The sequence below is a fragment of the Miscanthus floridulus genome, chromosome 14 (assembly GCF_019320115.1).
Source record: "Miscanthus floridulus cultivar M001 chromosome 14, ASM1932011v1, whole genome shotgun sequence".
Lineage (NCBI taxonomy): Eukaryota > Viridiplantae > Streptophyta > Magnoliopsida > Poales > Poaceae > Miscanthus > Miscanthus floridulus.
In genome coordinates this window covers 6,955,330-6,978,063 of record NC_089593.1, presented here as the reverse complement: position 1 = coordinate 6,978,063, position 22,734 = coordinate 6,955,330, and the positions used below count along the sequence as shown (strand labels likewise).

Sequence of the window (22,734 nt, the reverse complement as noted above, 5' to 3'; positions counted from 1 at the left end):
TCCCATCGGTTGTTGCACATACTGCATCACTGATCTAGGATTATTTTGTACTTGATTGGTGATGGTACCTTGAATTTGCTCAGATAAACACTAAATTGCCTGGATATCATCATTACCAGCTAATGCTGCTTCTTGATGGCTAGTACCGGCTTGATTAGTCCCCTGAGTCGACGGATGTAGAATGTTGTAATAAGCTGGCCCAACCTGATCATTTGGAAACCCATGAAACACCTCTTTTATGGTGTTGTGGAATGTGTTTAAGAAAACTGTATTATGGTTCAATATGGCATCATGAACAGATTTGTTTACAGCCTCCACGAAGAAACGTCTATCCTTAGCTTCATCTGCATCAGTCTGCCCATGCAACAGAACTCTTGGTAGTGGATATTTCTGAACAACTTTATTGTCATGTGTCTTGGTGTAGGACAACAAACACTTGTTCTAAAATTCTTCTATTGCTTTGCTGATGACATCTTTGTCCTCATCAGGTAGGTCTTCATAAGGTACCATAAGGATGTCATGATTGTTATAAGCCGCCATGACGATTGTGGTGTCCCACCAAGTGTGCCAGAATGTGTGTTGGCGCAAAAACGTGTCGATGCGTCGGGCACACAGCAAGCCGAAAGGATCTGCTCGATGGAGCAAGGCTGGAGATTTGCTTGGCTTCAACGTAGGGGTAGTCGATCCTATGAATTTCTCCTGAGGCATGCCAGTCAATTTGACCTACAATTGACAAGGAGAGAAAGTTTATCAATAATTTAAGATGGAACATACCGGTTTTGCCCAGACAGTTCCAAGTGTGCTGCTTCGGGAGCAGCTAGACGGGAAAAATCGACTAAATGGCCGATACGCGAAGAAAACGGCTGTTTACGGACTGTGAAGCTCGTGGGTCACGATTGATTTTATATTGACAAGTACAATGCACGTAGATGAAACTAAAATCATCAACTAGGTGAGTATTGCTAGTGTAAAGCATTGAGCCAATGAATCTAACGAGAAATGATATAGCATGTGAACAAATCGACTATTTAGTACAAATGGATCTACGAACGCTCTAAATCTATTTTGTTACCATCAACAGTGAGGTTCGACCGGATCGATGGCAGCTATGATGATAATAACAAATCAAAACTAAAGAATTCATAAAAACATCTATACATTGACAGGCTTTCTGAAGACACGCTATATGTGTGGACGCTCAGGTGAATCGGCTAAAATAGTCGATTCAGGTGGAAAAAGGACTACAACATGTGAACAAATAACTATTTAACATGGATAAATCTATGAACTCATCAGACTTAACTTGCTATCTCTAACAGTGGGGTTCGACCGGATCGATGGCAGCCATGATAAAGATAACAAATCAAACATTTAAAGTACACAAATCTATTCACATTTAACAGAATCATAGAGACACACTGTAGGCGTTAAAGCATAGGCGATCGGCTATTTAGCCGATGCAGGCATAGCAAATAGTTAAGGTCACGCCTGATCGAGAACAAATCTACCAACTAGCATCCTCCAATCTAAAGTGCCATCGGTGGGGATCGACCGGATCGTTGCAGCCATAACAGCAAACTATAGACCAGATTTAACTAGCCAGCAAATCTCCTTAAGATCGAACATGCCTTAACCGCGTACTATGCATGATCAAGATTGAGGTAGAACAACTGATAAAACATAACCTGTCGCTCAAAGTAAGAAATATCGCATTGTAACAAAGCAAATGACGGACTAAAAGGATGTGAGGCCGATCTAGATCGATCTCGATCGGGCAGATTGATGTTGCTGAAAATTAATAACAATAAGAACATCAACAAGATCAGCAACTTAATGAATCTACCCGAAGGACGCCACCCTTAGGTAGAGCTGATAACTTGACCTTGATCTAATTCGAGCAGTGGAGTTTAAACTTAACCGATGCAGCCGTACTTGAACTAGATATGAGTCAATAACTAGCTTATACTAGAGTTTGCAGTGGAGGTCAAACTTAACCGATACAACTGTACAAATAGAAGTATAAGCCATGACGGTACTTACAGACAAGCCGGAGGTCGGCCAGACCGACACAGCCCTGCTTGTTGAAGAACTCGCTGAGATCTATACTACTCCTACTCCTAAGGGTTGGCGTAAAGCCGAAAAAGATAACTTGTATTGATTGATTGGATGTCCTTTTACAATAGCTGGGGTCCAATATTTATACCTGAAACCTAAGCATGAATCCTACTTAAGTACGACTCATTATAATCTTCGGCATAAGAGAAAACATTCCTAATTTAAGATAACTTAGACCCCAACCTTTCCCTTTTTATAGAGTCCGGCATGTTTTCCCCGACGTCAACCGTAGCTTTTTGTCGTTATCTGCTGGCGTCATCTGAAGAGAGCCAATTCTAGTGCTGCATTTGAATCAGCTGATATCGACCCTTATGCAATTGATTCCTTGATGATACGCTCTTGGAAGCTTCGAGTTTCCGCGCTCTTCTTCCCAAATTTTGGTGTAAACAGTTTCCAATTCCTATAGGATTAGAGAAGTATATCTCTCAATTCATGAGTTTTTTTCTTTTCCTATCCTACAATCCAAAGGGTCCTTAATGTCAGGTATAGATATGGATTTCTAGTTGAGCCTTTCGATAGTAGAAAAAATTCCTTTGTGTTTTGGTAAACCTTATAGAGAAATTATTTGTTACTAGCAAACGTGCATGCGTGCTACAACAAAACCTAATATGTCTTACAACTTGACTCTATATCATCATTGGACACGATTCGTTCTAACTCATAAGAACATGAGCCATAAGTCTAGGTCACATACATAGAGAGACAAAGGGCGCAAGAGTATTTTGAAAAATTGAAAAGCGGGTTGGTAGAAACCCTTAGATAGAGATTAGGTATATACACATGTGCCTCACTTGCACCAAACCAAACCATCCCATCCCAAAATGATTGAAGAATTTGAAATAATTTACCCATTCCATAGAGAGGATTGTGTGGCTATTAGTATTTAGCGGAGAGCTCTTCTTAACCGTTATAATCAACATTATTTTGGTAGCCTCTAACCCTCTATTGTCCACTATAGTCTATACTATTTAAAACATGAATTTTACTACAGCCTGAGCATGCAGAAAACCCACCATCCGACTGCACACTCCTTTTTGGAAAACTAACAAACTTGCTTGCCAGATAAGGAAAGCAGCAGGAACGGGAGAGCTCCGCGCGCTTAACGGACGAACGCATGCCAAACGAGCGTAGCTCCTAATGAAGGCCCACTGGAAAACGTAGATTCACCATCCCATCTTCTTCTATCGTAAGCATTTTATAACTTTCACATAGGTAACATGTATTCCCCACCAGTTTGGATCTAGAAAATCTCATGCAACGTCTAGAAAACCACAGAACCCAAGATGATCAACAAAATCGCATACATCCAACATTGAGCAAGTGTTGAGGCAAAAGTATCAATAGTAACAGGTATTCGAAGTCTGATTAATGCATTTTCTATGTTTCTTCCTTTCATATCTCCACTCCAAGATTCTTCCTATTTCAATTCTTATTGGTTCCCTTCATATCTTTTGTTGGCCAAGCATTTAATTTTCATTTTGGATAATGAGCTAACTAAAACTGCTTTAGTAGCAAAACTAAATTGCTTGTAACTGTTGAAGAAAATGCTTTGTAGGGGTTGAAGTGTTGAGGCAAGTCCATGTACGGGAATTCATCTACAGGACCATGACCCTACAAACAAGAGGGAAGCCGTTAGGATGTATGATAGTGAATTTACTAGATTCTAGTTGAGAACGAAGCAAAAGCAATGCTTGGCCGAAAATCTGAAAGAAACAATTAACCAACAGAATTGTGCATGTCATTGTTCATTTTCTTGATAAGGAGCCTTGTTAAGTAACCTTCCGACAGGAGAGCCCACTAGCTTTTAAGGTTATCTATGTGACTATGTAGTTGAAAAATGTGTTTCATCTGTTAGGCAAAATAGTGTTAAGAACGAAGCAATAATATGGTTATATATTAGGCAAAACAGTGTGGTTGATAAAGCAATAATATTGAGATAACTAGAAATGAAGGCCGATAGCTCAGGCATGAGGAGAAATGGGTGCACATAGTTCTAAAATTTAGGCGAGCAAGGTTAGCTATAAAGGCGAGATCATCGAGTGCCTATGTGGCCCTGCTTGGGGGAGGACTTGGATGGTGACACGGTGAGGAGCAAAACGCTATCTGGATCCAAGGTCGTGGGGCAGCCTGGACCACACAGCAACACCGTGCAAGGCTACTCCTATAGCACGACATGAGGCTTGCACTCGAACCGTGCATCCACCTAGCCCAGCAGCTCGTTAGCAGTGCCTTAGACCTCCACGCTGACAACAGAGAGGCAGAGCACGGGGTGACTAAGTGGTGCTGGCTCAGGGGGCATGAAGTGGAAGGGCATCGCAGCCTTGTAGAAGAGGGAGATGTGGATGCACCACTCGATGGGGGCAGCCGTCGGAGCCATAGACGTGCACGACACTCCCGTCCTTGCCCTGCACCACGGCGGAGACGACGGGCGAGGGGGTGTCCGAAAGCGCATGGTAGGGGAGAGAAAGGGAGGAAAAAAATGAGAGATAATGCAGAGGGGGCTTGTGATAAGGCTAGCGTCTAGAGGCTTCCATCAGCGCAGGTGCATTAGATCATCTGTTAACAGCGGATGGGTGTGTGTGCCTGCAAAGAAAAAATTACCACCGGGCTAAATGAAGTCATTATCACACGAGGTATTCTTTAACTAAGAGTCTGTCATCTAAAGATACACAAATTAGTCTCTTTAAGCCCTATCCTCTAGTACAAAAGCATGGATTGGCATCATCATCGATGGCAGATCATTATCCTTACAACACTAAAAATGCTAAAGCCAGAACATAAAAATGCTAAACCAAAATGAAAAAATTGCTTGCTGATTTAGCATAAGTTGGATCTAAATGAAATATGTGGGCTCACGACAGTTGTGAGGATTAGGCATTGCACTGGTGTGATGAAGAAAGCTATGATCCATGGGCCCACCTCTGTTGTGATGAGTGAAAGGGGTAATAGTTTTAATAATGCCTCGAGCAATGATGGGAAAGCACCACGCAATGCAATGGCCCACATGCTCGCCATCACATTTGTTGATCCTTGGGTCTCTTTAGCAGCGGACAACATAGAGGGAAGCTCCATCTAAAGGCACCCATGGCCACCCCTAATCGCAATGGTTAGATGGTCTGTTCATATATGAATTTGTTCATATATTCAGCACATTCAAATTTAGTGTATGTTATTTGGCACATGGGTAATGGTCCCTATGCTTCAAGCCACAAAAAATGAAGGATCAGAATTAGTGGGACACTACTACTTGCTAGTTCTAAACCTAAGGAGCAACAGATTCAAGAGAACAATACCCAAACACAAACAAGGGCATTGCAACTACGAGGTTGTGGACATTGGTGAGCCAAAACAATAAAATATGTAAGTTTAAAATGACATTGGTTCATGTGCCGTAAATTTTATAGAATGGTTAAATTAAATGTTAAGTGTTGAGCAGTATGTTATCGCAACCATGATTATGGATCTGATATGCTCATGCATGCTAAACACTGGGACGGGCGATCAACATACAACTACAAGGCGGGAGATATTGCCAATATTCACAAGGTATTGACATACAAGTGGCTGACGCCACCAAAAGTTGAAACAAAATGGAGGGACAAGTTAAAGCTGTGCTAGGTACGTGTGCCTAAATATTTGAAATTTAGTCTGGTACGGAAGGCATTTATGTATGAAACAAAAAGCATTTCTGGTGTGCAGTGCGTGTATTTATTTACAGAAAAAGTAACTGTGAATCTATATATTGCATGTAGGCCTAGAAGCATTGTTAGAAATAAGAGTGACAATAGATTGTTAGAAATAAAAGTGACAATGGATTGAACAAGCACTAACTATCGTAATAAGATGGAGTCATGTGACAGTTCCTAAATCCAAAGCAGGTGGCTAAACATGAAACCGGCATTTGCTAATACCAAACTCAAAAAAACCATAAATGTAATACCAATATCAAAAGAACCACACAAATGCTCGACTGACAGTATAAAATTGGAAAACCGCTAAAGTATAAAAGGAAACTACTTAATTATTGCAGAAAAAATGCTAGATCTTATACTATAAAATGCTTTATTGTGGCTGAAAAAGGCTCAACTGATATCTCTCCTATTATATTTATGGCATACTAGCATATAAATCCTACTATTTCGTGGAGCTGTAAGCATATAATTAAGCCGACAATACTCTCTTAGGATTTGTCTAGATAACGAGTATTTGGGAGTATTTGGACCCTGAATACATCCTAAAAATCCCTATGGTTGACTTCCCTCAGCAATATACCCCTCACTATTTGAAAACAGAAAGATTTTTTTAGAATTAAAGAATATGCCATTGAATCCCAAAACAGAGTACATGAAGCGATCTTACAAATGTAAATATGCTTTCATCCTGATTCGATCATCAAATGATTCAACCAGAGTACAAGTTAAGCTATGTCAAATTGTTAATACAAATGCTAAGCACATTTCAAAATTATCTAGTTTCTAGCAACCCCAAGAAACATCAGTAAAATTCATGAAACATTGGCGGTGTGGTGACAGGATACCGATCTTCCTTCTATCTACCAACTTGATTGAACAGATATATTGTTTTCTCAAACATACGGCTGGTATTGGTTTGCTTACTGACATTCCTAGTGGATACTCACATAACAATTATGTTAATGCATTCACAGCACACTGACCTGCTAGCTCGTCATTCGATTATCTGCAGGAAGCTCTGCAATTGCGTGAAGATGGTAAGTAGGTCGCCCTTGGTGAGGTCGAAGGGGTCACCGCCACCGAAGACATAGGTGGAGTCCTTTAACTTGGCATGCCATGACACGTCATCGTGGATGCCAAGGAGCATATCCTTCTGGTTGATCACCTGCGCCCGCTTCATCGGCGTTAGGGGACTCATCATTGCAACAGCAAAGCTTATTCACTATTACTACCTTGTTGTGATCCACAAAAGCTTTCATCAACGCCTCATATGCCTATGGAAAATGAGTAATACCTGCCACTTAGAGCAGCCAATTTTTTTTATCAAAACAGATAAGAACATGAAGCAAAATCAAGTTAACAACAAAAGATAATGATGATGATGATTCAAGGTTACTAACATTATATTAGCAAACACATTGCTGAGCTGTTGTGGTAGGTCCACCAGGGAGTGGCTTACGTTGTGCGGCATCCCCACCAAGTAGAAACCCTTTACCGAAGCAACTACAGGCAGAAGCTTCAACAACAACAACAACAATAAAGCCTTTTAGTCCCAAACAAGTTAGGGTGGGCTAGAGTTGAAACCCAACATGAGCCCCTAGTCACGGTTCAGGCACATCAATAACTATTTTCCAAGCACTCCTAACCAAACAAAGATCTCTAGGTATATCCCAATCTTTCAAATCTCTTTTTATTGCCTCCCCCACATCAGCTTCGGTCTCCCTCTACCTCTCCTCACATTGATATCTCGACTTATCACTCCATAATGCATTGGTGCCACTAAAGGTCTCCTTTGGACATGGTTAAACCACCTCAACCGATGTTGAACAAGATTTTCTTCAATTGGTGCTACCCCTAGCTGGTCACGTATATCATCGTTCTGAACTCAGTCCATCCTTATGTGACCACAAATCAAACGCAACATACGCATTTCTATGACACTCAGTTGTCATCTTTTTGTAGGCCAACATTCTGCTTCATACAACATAGCGGGTCTAATTGCCATTCTATAAAACTTGCCTTTGAGTTTTTGTGGTACCCTCTTGTCACAGAGAATTCCAAATGCTTGGCGCCACTTTATCCACCCTGCTTTGATCCTATGGCAAACATCTACATCGATATCTCCATCCTTCTGTAGCATCGATCCTAGATAACAGAAGGTATCTTTCTTAGGCACCACTTGACCTAACAAATTCACCTCTCCCTCCTCATGTGCAGCATTGCCAAAGTCACATCTCATGTATTATGTTTTAGTTCGACTTACTCTAAAACCTTTGGACTCAAGGGTCTGCCGCCACAACTCTAGTTCCCTATTTACTCATGCCTGGCTTTCATCAACTAGCACTACATCGTCTGCAAAAAGCATACACCAAGGGATATCCCCTTGAATGTCCCTTGTCACTTCATCCATTACCAAGGCAAAGAGATATAGGCTCAAGGCTGGCCCTTGATGGAGTCATATTTTAATCGGAAAGTAGTCTGTGTTACCATCATTTGTTTAGACACTAGTCACGGCATTGTTGTACATGTCCTTGATGAGGGTATCATACTTTGTTGGGACTTTATGTTTGTCCAATGCCCACCACATAACATTCCTTGGTATTTTGTCATAAGCCTTCTCCAAGTCAATGAAAAACCATGTTTAGGTCCTTCTTCTGCTCCCTAAACCACTCCATAACTTGTTTTATTAAGAAAATTGCCTCTATGTTGACCTTCCGAGCATGAAACCGAATTGGTTCATAGATACCCGCATCGTTCCTCATAGTCGATGCTCGATAACTCTCTCCCATAGCTTCACCGTGTGGCGCATCAACTTAATTCCCCTATAATTAGTGCAACTTTGGATGTCTCCCTTGTTCTAGTAGATTGATACCAATATGCTTCTTCTCCACTCCTTAGGCATCTTGTTCGATCGATAGATATTGTTGAACATCTTCGTTAGCCATACTATAGCTAAATCCCCGAGACATCTCCACACCTAGGTCAGAATACCATCAGGGCCCATCGCTTTACCCACTTTCATCCTTTTCAAAGCTTCTCTAACCTCCTGCTCTTGGATCCTACGCACACATCGCCTATTGGTGTCATCAAATGAGTCATCCAACCGATGAAAGGTCCTAATGGCTAGAGGGGGGGTGAATAGCCTATTGAAAAATTCTACAACAACACTTAGCAAAGATGTTAGACAATTAAATGGCGAAGCGAGTGTTGCGCTAGCCTACTAAAAATGCAAGCCACCTACCATAATTCTAGTGACTACAATCTCTAAGCACACAAAGGCTAAGTCACTACACTAAGTTAGTGTGCTCTCAAAGGCTAACTAAAGAGCCACACTAACCACTAGACCCGACACAAGCTTGCTCTCAAAGCTAATTACACTAAAGAGCGAAGCAACACTAGAAATATAAATGCAAGGTAGCGGATGTGATGATTATACTACTGTGTCGAGGATAGAGCCAATCACAATACGATGGAGCCAATCAATCATAATCAATCAATGAATACCAAGAAAACCTCGGACAAGGTGACACAAGATTTTTTACCGAGGTTCACTTGCTTGCCAACAAGCTAGTCCTCGTTCTAGCGATTCACCCACTTGGAGGTTGAAAGTGCATCTAGCCCTATAGTGGGTTTTGGATGATTGAATGACAACATGATTAAAGGACTAACCCATTTGCTAAGTGTGGATAGGTAATAGGTTATCTCACAGGTACTTAATGAAAGCCAAAATGATGTATTGTAGTATAAACAATCTAGTTCAAGCACAAGACAACAATGCAAATGGAATTCATGTGAAGGCTTATTTATTGTGGGATTTCCATGTACTATATGAAAGCAAGCTCATGATATTAGTTAATGAGACATGAGGGATTGCATATGGAATGGTCTCATATTTGAAGCTTGCTAAATTAAAATGAAAAAGATAACAATACATATGAATGGATGATTCAACACAAGATGTGACTTGATGGCTTGAGATGGTGTAGATAGCAAGGAAAGGCTTCGAGGTACTAAGCAAGGGTGAAGGGCAAGCGACGGCTTGGCGGCTGAAGAACCTAGCTAGGGTGAAGAAGAAAGTACTTCCATTTAGTTGAGGTACTAATCAAGCTAAGATGGTCATATTAATGTGAAGGATCAAATCTATAATGAAGTATTTGATGGAAGTGACTTGATACATTTGGGATTATTCAAATTTGATGAATGGAATCAAGTCACATGCTCAAGATGGCTATGCTCAAGTGAAAAGATCAACATCAACATGTTAGCACCCTTACTTGATGAAGATTGGAAGGGATGGCATCAATTCAAAAGAAATCAACTCAAGTGGTATAAATTCATCTTTCCTTTGATCTTGAGTTTAATAGGTATGTCGTACTATTAAGAGGGATGCATCATGTTGATAGATAATGTTTCATAAGTGCTCAAGCCAACCCATATGAGTTTTCAGTATTTGAGCGACAAAAGAGCTAACTGATTTCTTGCTGGTCTGTCAATACCGGACGTGTCCGGTATTCATACCGAACGTGTCCGGTATTCATACCGAATGTGTCCGGTATTTGTCCAGCAGCTGTAAAATTGTTGTTCTCGGGTTGGTTCGTCGGGAGTTCCGACGGTCGGGAGTCCCGGCATGGGTCGGGAGTTCCGACGTCTTGCACTTCAACTGACTTGGAGGGTTCACTGTCCTGGTCATACCGGACATGTCCGGTATGGATGACCAAAGGCCAACAGCTAGTTTTCAAAAGTCTTGAGGGTCGGGAGTTCCGATGTAAGTTGGGAGTTCCGATGGTCGGGAGTTCCGACGGTCGGGAGTTCTGGCCTGCGTCGGGAGTTCCGACACCTCACTAACTTCAACTCAGTTATATTGTTTTCAAAATTGTTGAGGGTCGGGAGTTCCAGCATTCATCGGGAGTTCTAACGCCTCACAACTTCACTGTAACTTAGTTACCGTTGGCGCAGTGTAAGTCATACCGGACGTGTCTAGTATACATACCGGACGTGTCCGGTATTGCAACGGCTATAAAATGGCTAATTTTCCAAGGGGGCTATAAATACCCCCAAGCCTCCACCTTTGGAGGCTGCTGATTTTGCTGAGATAGACACACGTTTTTGAGTCTTGCCAACTCTCCTAAACCCTCTCTTAGTGAGTGTGTGATCCAAATTGCAAAATCAATTTGTGGGTTAAGAGAGAATTTGAAAAAGAGAGCAAGCCACCACTTGAGCACTTGTGCATATTGTCAATCTTGTGATTCGCATTTGTTACTCTTGGACTCTTTGGTCCTAGACGGCTAGGCGTCGCCGGAGAGCAACCGAGAGATTGTGGTTGCTTCGGAAAGTTTGTAACGGTCGATTCCGCCGCCTCGGAATCATTTAGTGGAAGGAGGAAAATGATTTGGAAAAGACTCTAGCTAGAGTGACCTTTGTGGTACCCTCTAGGGCTGACCTTCGCTGGGTCGCCCGCAGCCCCCTCAACGGAGAGTAGGACTCGAATGAGTCCAAACTTCGGTAAAACAAATATCGTGTCTCAATTCATATTTCATTTGATATTTGTGTTGCTCTAGCTATTCTGTAGGTTCTCTATGTATATTACTATCTCTAATAGGTTCCTACAGTTTGGATTGAAGATAAAAATCAAAAGGAGCAAGTTCGGGGCTGTTCCATTGAAGTCGTGAATACCGGACACGTCCGGTATTAGCCCCTGCGCCAAACTGAATTGTATTGTGTTCTAACTCTTTGGTTGCAGGCATTTGGCTCCTAGATTCATTTAGTATCTTTTATATACTCTGTGGCTAACTTGTGAGGGGTGGTACTACTCTTTATTTGGAGTTTCCATTTTGGAAACTCCCTTTACTAATCGTTTCTGCTTTTAAAGGTGTTAATTTTTAGAAACGCCTATTCACCCCCCTCTAGGCGGCATCCTAGGTCCTTTTAATTGGTATCAGAGCCAGGTTCTTACCTAAAGCTTCACCGCCATGAGAAAAGGATGTCGATGCCTATCGAGTTAGAGCCGATGCTTCTCCAAAATGATGATTCAAACTTTCTACCTTGGTCAATTAATGTACTCAATGCTTTTAGGGATATTAGTCCTCTTGTTGAGCATATTATGGATGCAAGCATACCTCTTCCTATAGTTGATTGGAGCAACTTCAAAAATTTGTCAAAAGATGAAGAGATATGCGTGCACCTCAATGCTCAAGCTATTAATGTCATTTTGAGTACATTAAGTGTAGAGGTTCAAGATGAGGCAATATTCAATGGACAACCACCTTCGGAGAGTGCTCATCTCATTTGGACTAGACTTTTTGATTTATATGGAAAATCCAAATGTGATGATGCACTTGAGATCAAGTCAATGGAAAGTATGTCCATTGTGTCTTCATACAGCGAAGAAGCCCCACAAGACCTCAAGAGCGCCGAGCCAGAGGAAGAAGTGCAAGAGGCACATGACCTGCTGTTAGCCTGCACATACCGGCACGTGTCCGGTATGTCCGAGGCAGAAGAGCAGCAAGCAGCTGTTTGCAGCGATGCTCAAGCTCGGTGACGACCAAGTGATGAGTCAATCTCAGTATCTCATGATACTCATCACTTGTGTCTCATGGCCAAAAAAAGCAAGAAGAAGAGTAACAAGAAAGATCAAGAAAAGGAGAAGGCTCAAGTGGATGATCAAGAAGAGAGTGATGTTGAAGTTGAAGACAACTACAACCTTGATCATCTCAACCATAAAGACAAGTTCATCATCATGAAGATAGTTGAAAAGAATGATGAGCTTGAAGAAGAGATAGAGAAGCAAGAGCAATCGCTTCAAAATCAAGAAAAGTTTCTGATCTCCAAATTGCAAGAGCTAAAGGCAATAAATGAGAGGTATGAAAAATTGTCAATTGAGCATGCTTTAGTTACTAACTCCTCTTCTAGTGTTTCACAACTAGAGAAGGAAAACTTCGAGCTCAAGGCAAGGCTAGATTAACTATCAAGCAAGTATAATATGCTACAAGCAAATTATGTTCATCTAAAGTGCTCTCATGAGGAAGTAGTAGAATCAAGCATCATGCTTGAGGTGGCTCATGAGGTTGTGATTACATCGGTAAAATTTTCTCAACCTCTCACACATCCACTCACTAGTACACCATCTCAATTAAATATTTCTTGTACTAATGAATGTGCTCCTCAAGCAAGCCAATCTTCGATTGAGCTAAATCTTATAGAAAACATAGAGCTCAAAGAAGAAGTGCAAAGATTAAAGAGATGTGATTCAGTTGAAGGGTAAGGAGAAAGCACAACCTTCTCAAGATAACCATGATAACATGGTGAAGAAGCTTGAGAAGGGTTCAAACCTTTCTTCCTCCAAAGCCCAACAAAAGAATCACATCTCAAGCAAGGCCAACACAACCAAGAGCAAGAAACATGGAAAAAGGATGTGCTATGGTTGTGGATTGTATGGACATGAGTGGGCTATGTGTCCACACAAGAGTTGGGCCGACAAGGTTGAAGCCGCCAATCAAAAGGCTTCTACCAAGGAGGCCAAGCAAATGAAGAGTGATGGACAAAGTGCTTGTCTCATGAGCAAGAAATTGGGGCATCCTACCAAGAAATGCCCAATGTACAAAGAGGCAAGAAAGAAAGCCCAAGTTGCAACTAGAAGATGCTATGGGTGCAATGAGATGGGCCACAAGGTTGATAGATGTCCATACAAGCAAAGCAAGCATAGAGCACACAAAGGCCGCATATGCTATGCTTGTAGAAGAAAGGGGCATCTAAGCTATGAATGCCCAAATGGTAAAACTCCTAAGCTGAACACATTTGTTTATAATGATATGCTTAGGAAGACCACAAATGGAGTTAGCGCTAGCAAGGTGATGTGTTCACCACAAACTAGTGCTAAAGCCATTTGGGTGCCTAAGCACTTGTTGACTAACTCAAAAGGACCCAACAAGAGTTGGGTACCAAAGTGTGCTTAGGTTAATGATGTAGGTACTTGGTGACGAGATGAAGGTCTCGGGGTGGTTGAGCAAGCAATTTGACAATATTCACTCAATCTATCAACCAATTCTTATCATAATCCCTTACATGGTTGACCCGAAGACAATTCAATGAACATATCATATATTTCATCCTCACCATTGGTAACAAGTACCTAAACCTTTTAGGATAGCCACCTTGTTCATTTCGTGTTCTATAGTTCACAAATAGGTACATTTGTGAAATAAAAAAAGTGGCTAATTAGATTCAATTAAAAAGAATTCTACTTTGCCATATGATGCTTTTGATCGCTATCTTGTAGAGTAATTTATTTGTTGAGATGCTAGTATACAATAAATAATAAAGCTAAACAAAGAATCACAAGCAGCGAATTAATTGTCTGTTCTGCACCTACCAGACGTGTCCGATATTACTGCCAGACGTGTCCGGTATGGTCAGGGACAGAAAGACAGTGCTTCTGTTCTGAGCATTCCGGACGTGTCCAGTATACCTACCGGACGTGTCCGGTATTGTGGCAACCAGAACACAATTTCAATTACAACTGAGTCTTTGATCCGCATATTTTCATATATCCTTAACTTACTCAGAAGCTTGTGATTCATCAATTCCTAAGTGGTTTGTGAGTATGTCTCATTGAAATCTAAATTTGGCAAATTATTTGATTATGGTCAAAATGGAAAATTGGCTCCAAATTTCTTAATAGAATAAAAGTGCTTGTAGAAAGTCATTCAAATTACTTGAAGCACTTATTTAGGGGGAGCTAAATTTCTATTTTGCACCATTATGGACTAACAAATTTATCTAGCATTCTCTATAGTTCTTTGGATGAAAATGTATCTAGCATGATTATTTGGCAATTGAAGTCAACATAAAGATCATCATGCTTTTTATCCTCTTAGTGGTATTCTTGTGGGCTCAAGGCAAAGGTATGTGTTTACATACATACATTGTAAGTGCATCTAAGGCCCTTTATATGTTAGAATGTGCATTTGTGTGACATAGGAGAGATATTTTTCAAAACCCATAACTAGCATGTGTAGGTGGTGTGAATTTGAAAAACTATTTGAATCTTGGTCTTTGTGACCTAGCCTTGCCATGTGATGATTATAGCTCTCCTTGATTGTTTGATTGGCTAATCACACATGACATGGCTTTCTTAAGTCCACAATCTACTATGTCTCACTCTCTCTCTCTCAAGTAAGCGAAATCTTGTATATGCCAAATATTTGGAAAAGAGAAAATCATTTTATGGCATTGGATAAGGAAAGTGATGATACTCGGTTTGGATCAAGATTATATACCTTTTGGACTAAGAAAGAATAGAAAAGGGGATTGGAAGAGAGAAAACACATTTTAGAATAAATTGGGCCAGCCCGTGTATACTGGACGTGTCCGGTATGATACCGGATGTGTCCAATATGAGCGGGACTATAAAAACAGAGCGTACCCTTTTGGCCCAGATAGACTCCTCTTCCAAACCAACCTGCTGACGCCCTTCTTCCCACCTAGGGCGACCGAGGATTTCACCAAGGAAAAGGAGAGAAGAAGATCGCATTGGAGAAGGCTTGCATCAAGATTGAAGGCCCGAGGATTTGGATTTCTCATTGCCTTCTCATCTCTTCTCTCAAGGTACCCTAATCACGGACCTCATCCGATCTACATGGTCAATACATGATTTTGAAATTCCTTCGGTCAATATGTTGCATTGGTGATGTAGAAGCAATGCCCAAAGTTTGGTATTAATCCGTGTTGGTTTGAATCAAGGAACCCTGGTTAGGGTTGCTGGTCACCCATACCGGACATGTCCGGTATGGCCCAGTAGAGCAGGCTCTCTGCTTCTTTTGATTCAATCCTATCCTAGAATTGTATATTAGGCATAGTTTCTTCTGTATCTACGTTTTGCAAACCTTGTGACAATGGTGTGTCGAGGTGATTGTAAAACCTTGGATAAAAGAATCTATGTCTAATTACAATTCAAGAATAAGCTATGGGCATGTATCTAAAATTCTATGAAAATCATTAGATACAGGACAACAGCCATGAGTGGACGACAGGAGCCAATGTCCAAGCACAGGCATGATCCAACACTTGAGAAGTACAAGAAGGCAAGACAGGAGATGCATCCTGGATTCAAGCCAACCAGCAGGAGGTCCACTAGGGCTGCCTCTAGTGCAGTAGCTCAGTATGTAGAGGGGTCTGGGAGCTCTTCTTCTAACACAGACACTGATGAGTTCAGAGTGGAGTCTAGAGAAGAAAGAAAGAGGAAGAGCACTGACAGAGGATCAGATGGTGACAGCTCAGATGAGGAGTAGGAGATTGAGGAGGAGGAGTCAGTTCCTCCAGCTCAGCACCAGCCTGGTCAAGGGATGCATTATGGTCTCCTTAAGACACGTCTGCCAAATGTGCCCTCCTATGTTCCCAGAGTTGACTATAGGGGAAAGGGTATGACCAGGAGAGCTAGAGATGAGCGAAGGGTTGATCCGAGGAGCTTACCTAAGGTTCAGTACGATCACCGCTTTTAGATAGCTTTTCACCTGGACTTCTACTCCAGTGTGATTCTCACCAGGAACCCAGTGATTGCCAAGTCTTAGTGGATTGACTGGCAATATATTAGAGAGTTGCAGAAGGCCGCAGTTGATCATGCCATTGCCATCTGCCAGAGCACAGGAGTTTATGAGATCATGGAGTTCCAGCATGACTGGAACATAGAGGTAGTAGCTCAGTTCTATGCTACTCTGTTCGTTGAGGAGGATGAGAGGCGGATGCACTGGATGCTTGAGGGCTAGTGGTACAGTGTTGACTATGATGTTTTTGCCACCCACCTTGGCTTCTCAGAGGATGATCTCCAGAGGGACAGGATCCACACCGAGTAGGTGTTACCTCCTGAGAAGCTCGCATATATGTATCCTCCTGGTGGTGAGAGAGGAGCTGTGGAGAAGGTTCTAGGTCTTCACCCTACCTATAGATACCTAGACAGGATGTTTAGGAAGACCATTGACTGCAAGGGTGGAGACAAGGGCAACATTGCTGATTACTCTAGGAACCTACTCCATGGGATAGCACCTGATGCTTGGCCCTTCAACCTGTTTGCCTTTATTTGGTCCAAGATCAGGAGTGTTGGAGAGAGGCCCCTCAAGGGTTGTGGTTTTGCTCCTTATATCATGCATATGATTGAGCAGGTGACAGGGCACACATTCGAGTATGATAAGATTCACAAGGCCCTAAAGATTGTTGCAGATCTGCCTAAGACAGAGTTACCTCTAGCAGGACCAGGAGGAGCAGCAGCAGCACTAGAGGCAGATGCACCTAAGAGTGGTGCACCAGCAGGAGCTTCACCTTCACCACATGCTCCTTCATGTTCTACTTCATGCTGTGGCAGTCCTCCCTCGCCTATCCGCATGCTTTTCAGCTCCATATTTGGGATGTGCCAAGACATCTAGACTAGGCAACAGAAGGAGAGGGAGGCTAGGAGGAAGGATACTCGAACCTTGAAGCAAATTGCTTCTAGGCTTGAGCTTGATCCTCCTAGGTCTCCACTATCAGATGAGGCAGCTAGTGAGCAGGAGACTAAGGAGGAGGAGCAGGCCAAATATGACAAAGAGTATGCTAAGTTCCTTTAGAGACAGCAGCAGCAGGCACCTGAGCACCCTGACACTCTACCACTTCAGGCTCATGTGCCTACTCACTCTCAGCCATGTCCTAGCACTACAGACGACTATGCTACAGATTGGTGGAGTGATCTAATAGGTGGTGGTGGCTACTACGGGTCTGGTGGCTATGACCCGTCTAGTGTGGGTGGTTCTCGTCCAGCCGGTGTTGCACGCTCATATGACGAGGATGCTGGTCAAGATGATGACGATGATGAGTGATCTCAGCTTTTCGTGACAGCTTGTAGCCCCTTTGTCCTTAGTATGTCTTTGTTGGACCTTTGTGGTGATAGATGACAAAGGGGGAGAGAGATTGATTAAAGCTTCAGGATAGTTTCATTTGCTTATCTTTGTACATGAAGATATGTACTGTAGGCTATAGTCTTTGCTTATCTTTGTACCTGAAGATATGTACTGCAGGCTGTAGTGTTTTCGTTTCTTGAGCTTCATTGATGTATCTTGAGTTTGAGACAGTTTGTATCATGTGAGAGATTAGATTCACTTTTGCTTTATCTATGTATCTCTTGAGACATGATCTTTATCTATATATCAGTGGTTTCTGGACTTGAGAAAATTTGTAATGAGTGTTGCGTGTGAATTACATGTGTCATATTTATTTTCATAAGGACTATGCATGCTAGAATGAAAATATTTGATGTGATGCCTTTATATTTATTCTTGTATGATATATCTTGTCATATGCATCACGGTTTCTCTTTGTCACACACACATGCACCCCACGGATGCAATGATTTAGGGGGAGTCTTCTATATGTTTTAGTATGTGCAATTGACATTTGAGGTCATTTTGTGAATTCTAATCATAAGCACATATTAAGGGGGAGCCTCTCATAAATCATTGAACCCAAAAGTTTAAATGTTTATATCATTTTATAAGCTTTAATCAAGTTGTCATCAATCACCAAAAAGGGGTAGATTGAAAGTGCATCTAGCCCTTTAGTGGGTTTTGGATGATTGAATGACAACGTGATTAAAGGACTAACCCGTTTGCTAAGTGTGGACAGGTAATAGGTTATCTCACAGGTACTTAATGAAAGCCAAAATGATGTATTGTAGTATAAACAATCTAGTTCAAGCACAAGACAATAATGCAAATGGAATTCATGTGAAGGCTTATTTATTGTGGGATTTCCATGTACTACGTGAAAGCAAGCTCATGATTATTAGTTAATGAGACATGAGGGATTGCATATGGAATAGTCTCATATTTGAAGCTTGCTAAATTAAAATGAAAAAGAAAACAATACATATGAATGGATGATTCAACACAAGATGTGACTTGATGGCTTGAGATGGTGAAGATAGCAAGGAAAGGCTTCGAGGTACTAAGCAAGGGTGAAGGGCAAGCGATGGCTTAGTGGCCAAAGAACCTAGCTAGGGTGAAGAAGAAAGTACTTGCATTTAGTTGAGGTACTAATCAAGCTAAGATGGTCATATTGATGTGAAGGATCAAATCTATAATGAAGTATTTGATGGAAGTGACTTGATACATTTGGGATTATTCAAATTTGATGAATGGAATCAAGTCACATGCTCAAGATGGCTATGCTCAAGTGAAAAGATCAACATCAACATGTTAGCACCCTTACTTGATGAAGATTGGAATGGATGGCATCAATTCAAAAGAAATCAACTCAACTGGTATAAATTCATTTTTCCTTTGATCTTGAGTTTAATAGGTATGCCGTACTATTAAGAGGGATGCATCATGTTGATAGATAATGTTTCATAAGTGCTCAAGCCAACCCATGTGAGTTTTGAGTATTTGAGCGACAAAAGAGCTAACTGATTTCTTGCTGGTCTATCAATACCGGACGTGTCCGGTATTCATACCAGACGTGTCCGGTATTTGTCCAGCGGCTGTAAAATTGTTGTTCTCAGGTTGGTTCGTCGGGAGTTCCGACGTAGGTCAGGAGTTTCGACGGTCGGGAGTCCCGGCATGGGTCGGGAGTTCCGACGTCTCGCACTTCAACTAACTTGGAGGGTTCACTGTCCTGGTCATACCAGGCGTGTCTGGTATTCATACCGGACGTGTCTGGTATGGATGACCAGAGGCCAACGGCTAGTTTTCAAAAGTCTTGAGGGTTGGGAGTTCTGACGTAAGTCAGGAGTTCCGATGGTCGAGAGTTCCAGCCTGCGTCGGGAGTTCCAACACCTCACTAACTTCAACTCAGTTACATGGTTTTCAAAATTGCTGAGGGTCAGGAGTTTCGGCATTCATCGGGAGTTCCGACACCTCACAACATCACTATAACTTAGTTACCGTTGGCGCAGTGTAAGTCATATCGGACGTGTCCGGTATTGCAACGGCTATAAAATGGCTAGTTTTCCAAGGGGGCTATAAATACCCCCAAGCCTCCACCTTTGGAGGCTACTGATTCTGCTGAGATAGACACATGTTTTTGGGCCTTGCCAACTCTCCTAAACCCTCTCTTAGTGAGTGTGTGATCCAAATTGCAAATTCAATTTGTGGGTTAAGAGAGAATTTGAAAAAGAGAGCAAGCCACCACTTGAGCACTTGTGCATATTGTCAATCTCATGATTCACATTTGTTACTCTTGGACTCTTCGGTCCTAGACGGCTGGGCGTCGCCGGAGAGCAACCGAGAGATTGTGGTTGCTTCGGAAAGTTTGTAACGGTCGATTTCGCCGCCTCAGAATCATTTAGTGGAAGGAGGAAAAGGAGTTGGAAAAGACTCTGGCTAGAGTGACCTTCGTGGTACCCTCTAGGGCTGACCTTCGCTGCGTCGCCCGCAGCCCCCTCAACGGAGAGTAGCACTCGAACGAGTCCGAACTTCGGCAAAACAAATATCGTGTCTCAATTCATATTTTATTTGATATTTGTGTTGCTTTAGCTATTCTATAGGTTCTCTATGTATATTATTATCTCTAATAGGTTCCTACAGTTTGGATTGAAGATAGAAATCAAAATGAGCAAGTTCGGGGCTGTTCCACTGAAGTCATGAATACCGGACACGTCCGGTATTAGCCCCTGCGCCAAACTGAATTTTATTGTGTTCTAACTCTTTGGTTGCAGGCGTTTGGCTCCTAGATTCATTTAGTATCTTTTATATACTCTGTGGCTAACTTGTGAGGGGTGGTACTACTCTTTATTTGGAGTTTCCATTTTGGAAACTCCCTTTACTAATCATTTCCACTTTTAAAGGTGTTAATTTTCAGAAACGCCTATTCACCCCCCTCTAGGCGGCATCCTAGGTCCTTTCATAGGTTCACGCACTAATTGGCGTCACCTAGTGGCACTAGATGATCGAGTTATCTGATAAGAGCTCCCCTCTTAATAGTACGACCATCTATCCTAAATCTGATCACACTCGCTAAGTGTCTCAATCACTAAACCAAAAAGCTCCTATTAAGTTTCATATTTGCCTTGAGCTTTTTGTTTTTCTCTTTCTTCTTTTCCATGTCCAAGCACTTGATCATCATGGTACCACACCATCATCATGATCTTCATTTGCTCCACCACTTGGAATTGTGCTACATGTCTCATGATCACTAGAGCAAATAGGTTAGCACATAGGGTTTCATTAATTCACCAAAACCAAACTAGAGCTTTCAACCGAGCGGTGGAGTTCTCGTTTTCCTTATTGAACAGCTACAGGCGAAGCTTCCTGTTGCAAAAAAATGCGAACCTTTGCCTGTGCACAAATGAACTCCCTTCATAAAGCATATGCTAATACCCACATGCTTAAGTTGGTTATTAAGTTGGTTATTGCAGGGTTGCAACTCTAAAGCCCCAATCAAATTTCTTAGCTCCACACATGAATACATGATGCAAACGAATTCCATTTTTGCAAGTACATTCAAGTGTGTGCATGAGAGCTCACCTCAATTTTGAAGTAATCACCTTCGTAAGCAGCGCCACTCGCCTCCTTCCTCCTAATAACTGCATAAATGAAGCAAACGCCTCGCGTCAGATTAAGAAACCACAAGCTAAATGTGAACAAAACGCTTCATCGAGTAAGTGAGGAACGTTACAGTCGACGGGCGAAGTTAGGTGGGTCAAGGAGTAGTAGTAGAACTCCACCAGGAGGCTGGCCGCCATGTCGTGCACCTCCGATATTGGCGGCGCGCCCTTGTCGCTACTACCGCTGACATGGGCCCCGGTTGAGGCGGGCGCGGGTGGGGAGGATGATGTCATGGGGCGGCCTTGCTTGGATGACTTGTGCTTGTTGGCGCCGTCCCGAGGCTTGGGGAACGTGGTGGTACAGGCGACGATGTCGAGCAGCGGTGGTGGTGGGCAAGCAGTCGAGCAGCCGGTGGATGTGCGCCACCGCCTGCTTGCCCACCACCACCGCCGCTCGAGCATAATCACGAGGCTTAGCAGCGATGGATTAGGAGACGAATCCTCGCGATTCCCCGTCTCGTCAGCAAATCCACGCCCGATCCCTCCGTCCCCGTGAGCCCACGACACCAGCGTCCAGCGGATTGAATGGGTCCTCGCCCCTCCCTCGCCGACTGCTGGTTGATTCGCTTCGATTTGAAACCCTAGACGTCGGAGCCCGCTTGATTCGCCACGGGATTTGGTACGGGAAGACGGGGAGACAGAAACGGAAGAGACGAGAGAGAATGCGAGTCGAGAGTTGGGTAGTCCGGTAAAAAATGCGTTCACACCTATGAGCCCTACTCTGTGTCTTGTGTCTGACATGTTTTCCTCCGGATCGGATCATGTGATTAAATCGGACGGCGCGGACGGTGTTCGGGCGACAGCGCTAACGCGCGCTCGTAAAGTAGTATTTAAGTCAAAACATTGTTCCTAATAATAGAAAGAAGGCGTGAAAATGCTGCCATAAAAAAACCGATTGTTGCCGTAACAAGAATATAGTTTTTGTTGAATTTACCGTGGAGCGGTGGGTATTAACTAAAATCAAACCGGTCAAGAAACTTTCACATTGGAGCTCTTAGTAAAGATCCAGTATCTTATTATTTTTAACATTTATTATTCACCAATTTATGGTAATTTCATTTAAACTTTGTTCAACATTTTCCAGTCAAAAAATTCTATTCAATTTTACCCTAGAAATCTGGTTATTGCGGTGAGGCGGCGACCGGGAAAGAAAACGTTTTTTTTTTTTTTTTGTGTGTGTGGAAGTGGAAAGAAAACGTTTTTTTTTTCCTGCTGCAAAGGGTTGCTAGGCTATCTCCAACACCACTACCTAAAATACAAGACCTATTCATATTTTGGGTAACGTTACAGGTAAAAAATTCAATACCTATTCGATATCTTCTTCAATAATAAAATCTAAAAGAGAATCTTTTCTATAAATGA

At 42.2% G+C, this 22,734-nt stretch overlaps 1 protein-coding gene across 6 annotated transcripts; it reads right to left on the bottom strand.

Annotated features, from left to right (window-relative positions):
* Positions 1-364: 364 nt before the first annotated feature.
* On the bottom strand, positions 365-22,070 carry LOC136505345 (protein REDUCED CHLOROPLAST COVERAGE 1-like). 6 transcript variants are annotated; one of them, XR_010771175.1, is made up of 6 exons: positions 21,444-22,070; positions 21,293-21,351; positions 7,208-7,323; positions 7,040-7,107; positions 6,791-6,972; positions 3,444-3,726 (listed from the first exon to the last, which is right to left on the bottom strand). XR_010771175.1 is itself a non-coding variant. In XM_066500492.1 (5 exons), exons 1-4 carry the CDS (start codon positions 21,772-21,774, stop codon positions 6,802-6,804), a joined length of 603 nt encoding a protein of 200 aa, XP_066356589.1. In that variant the 5' UTR covers positions 21,775-22,070; the 3' UTR covers positions 365-723; positions 6,791-6,801. The 6 variants fall into 6 exon arrangements, 3 of the variants coding, with proteins under 3 accessions (XP_066356589.1, XP_066356588.1, XP_066356590.1); XR_010771176.1 differs by having other exon boundaries at positions 7,040-7,101; XR_010771177.1 differs by having other exon boundaries at positions 7,040-7,081.
* Positions 22,071-22,734: the final 664 nt, after the last annotated feature.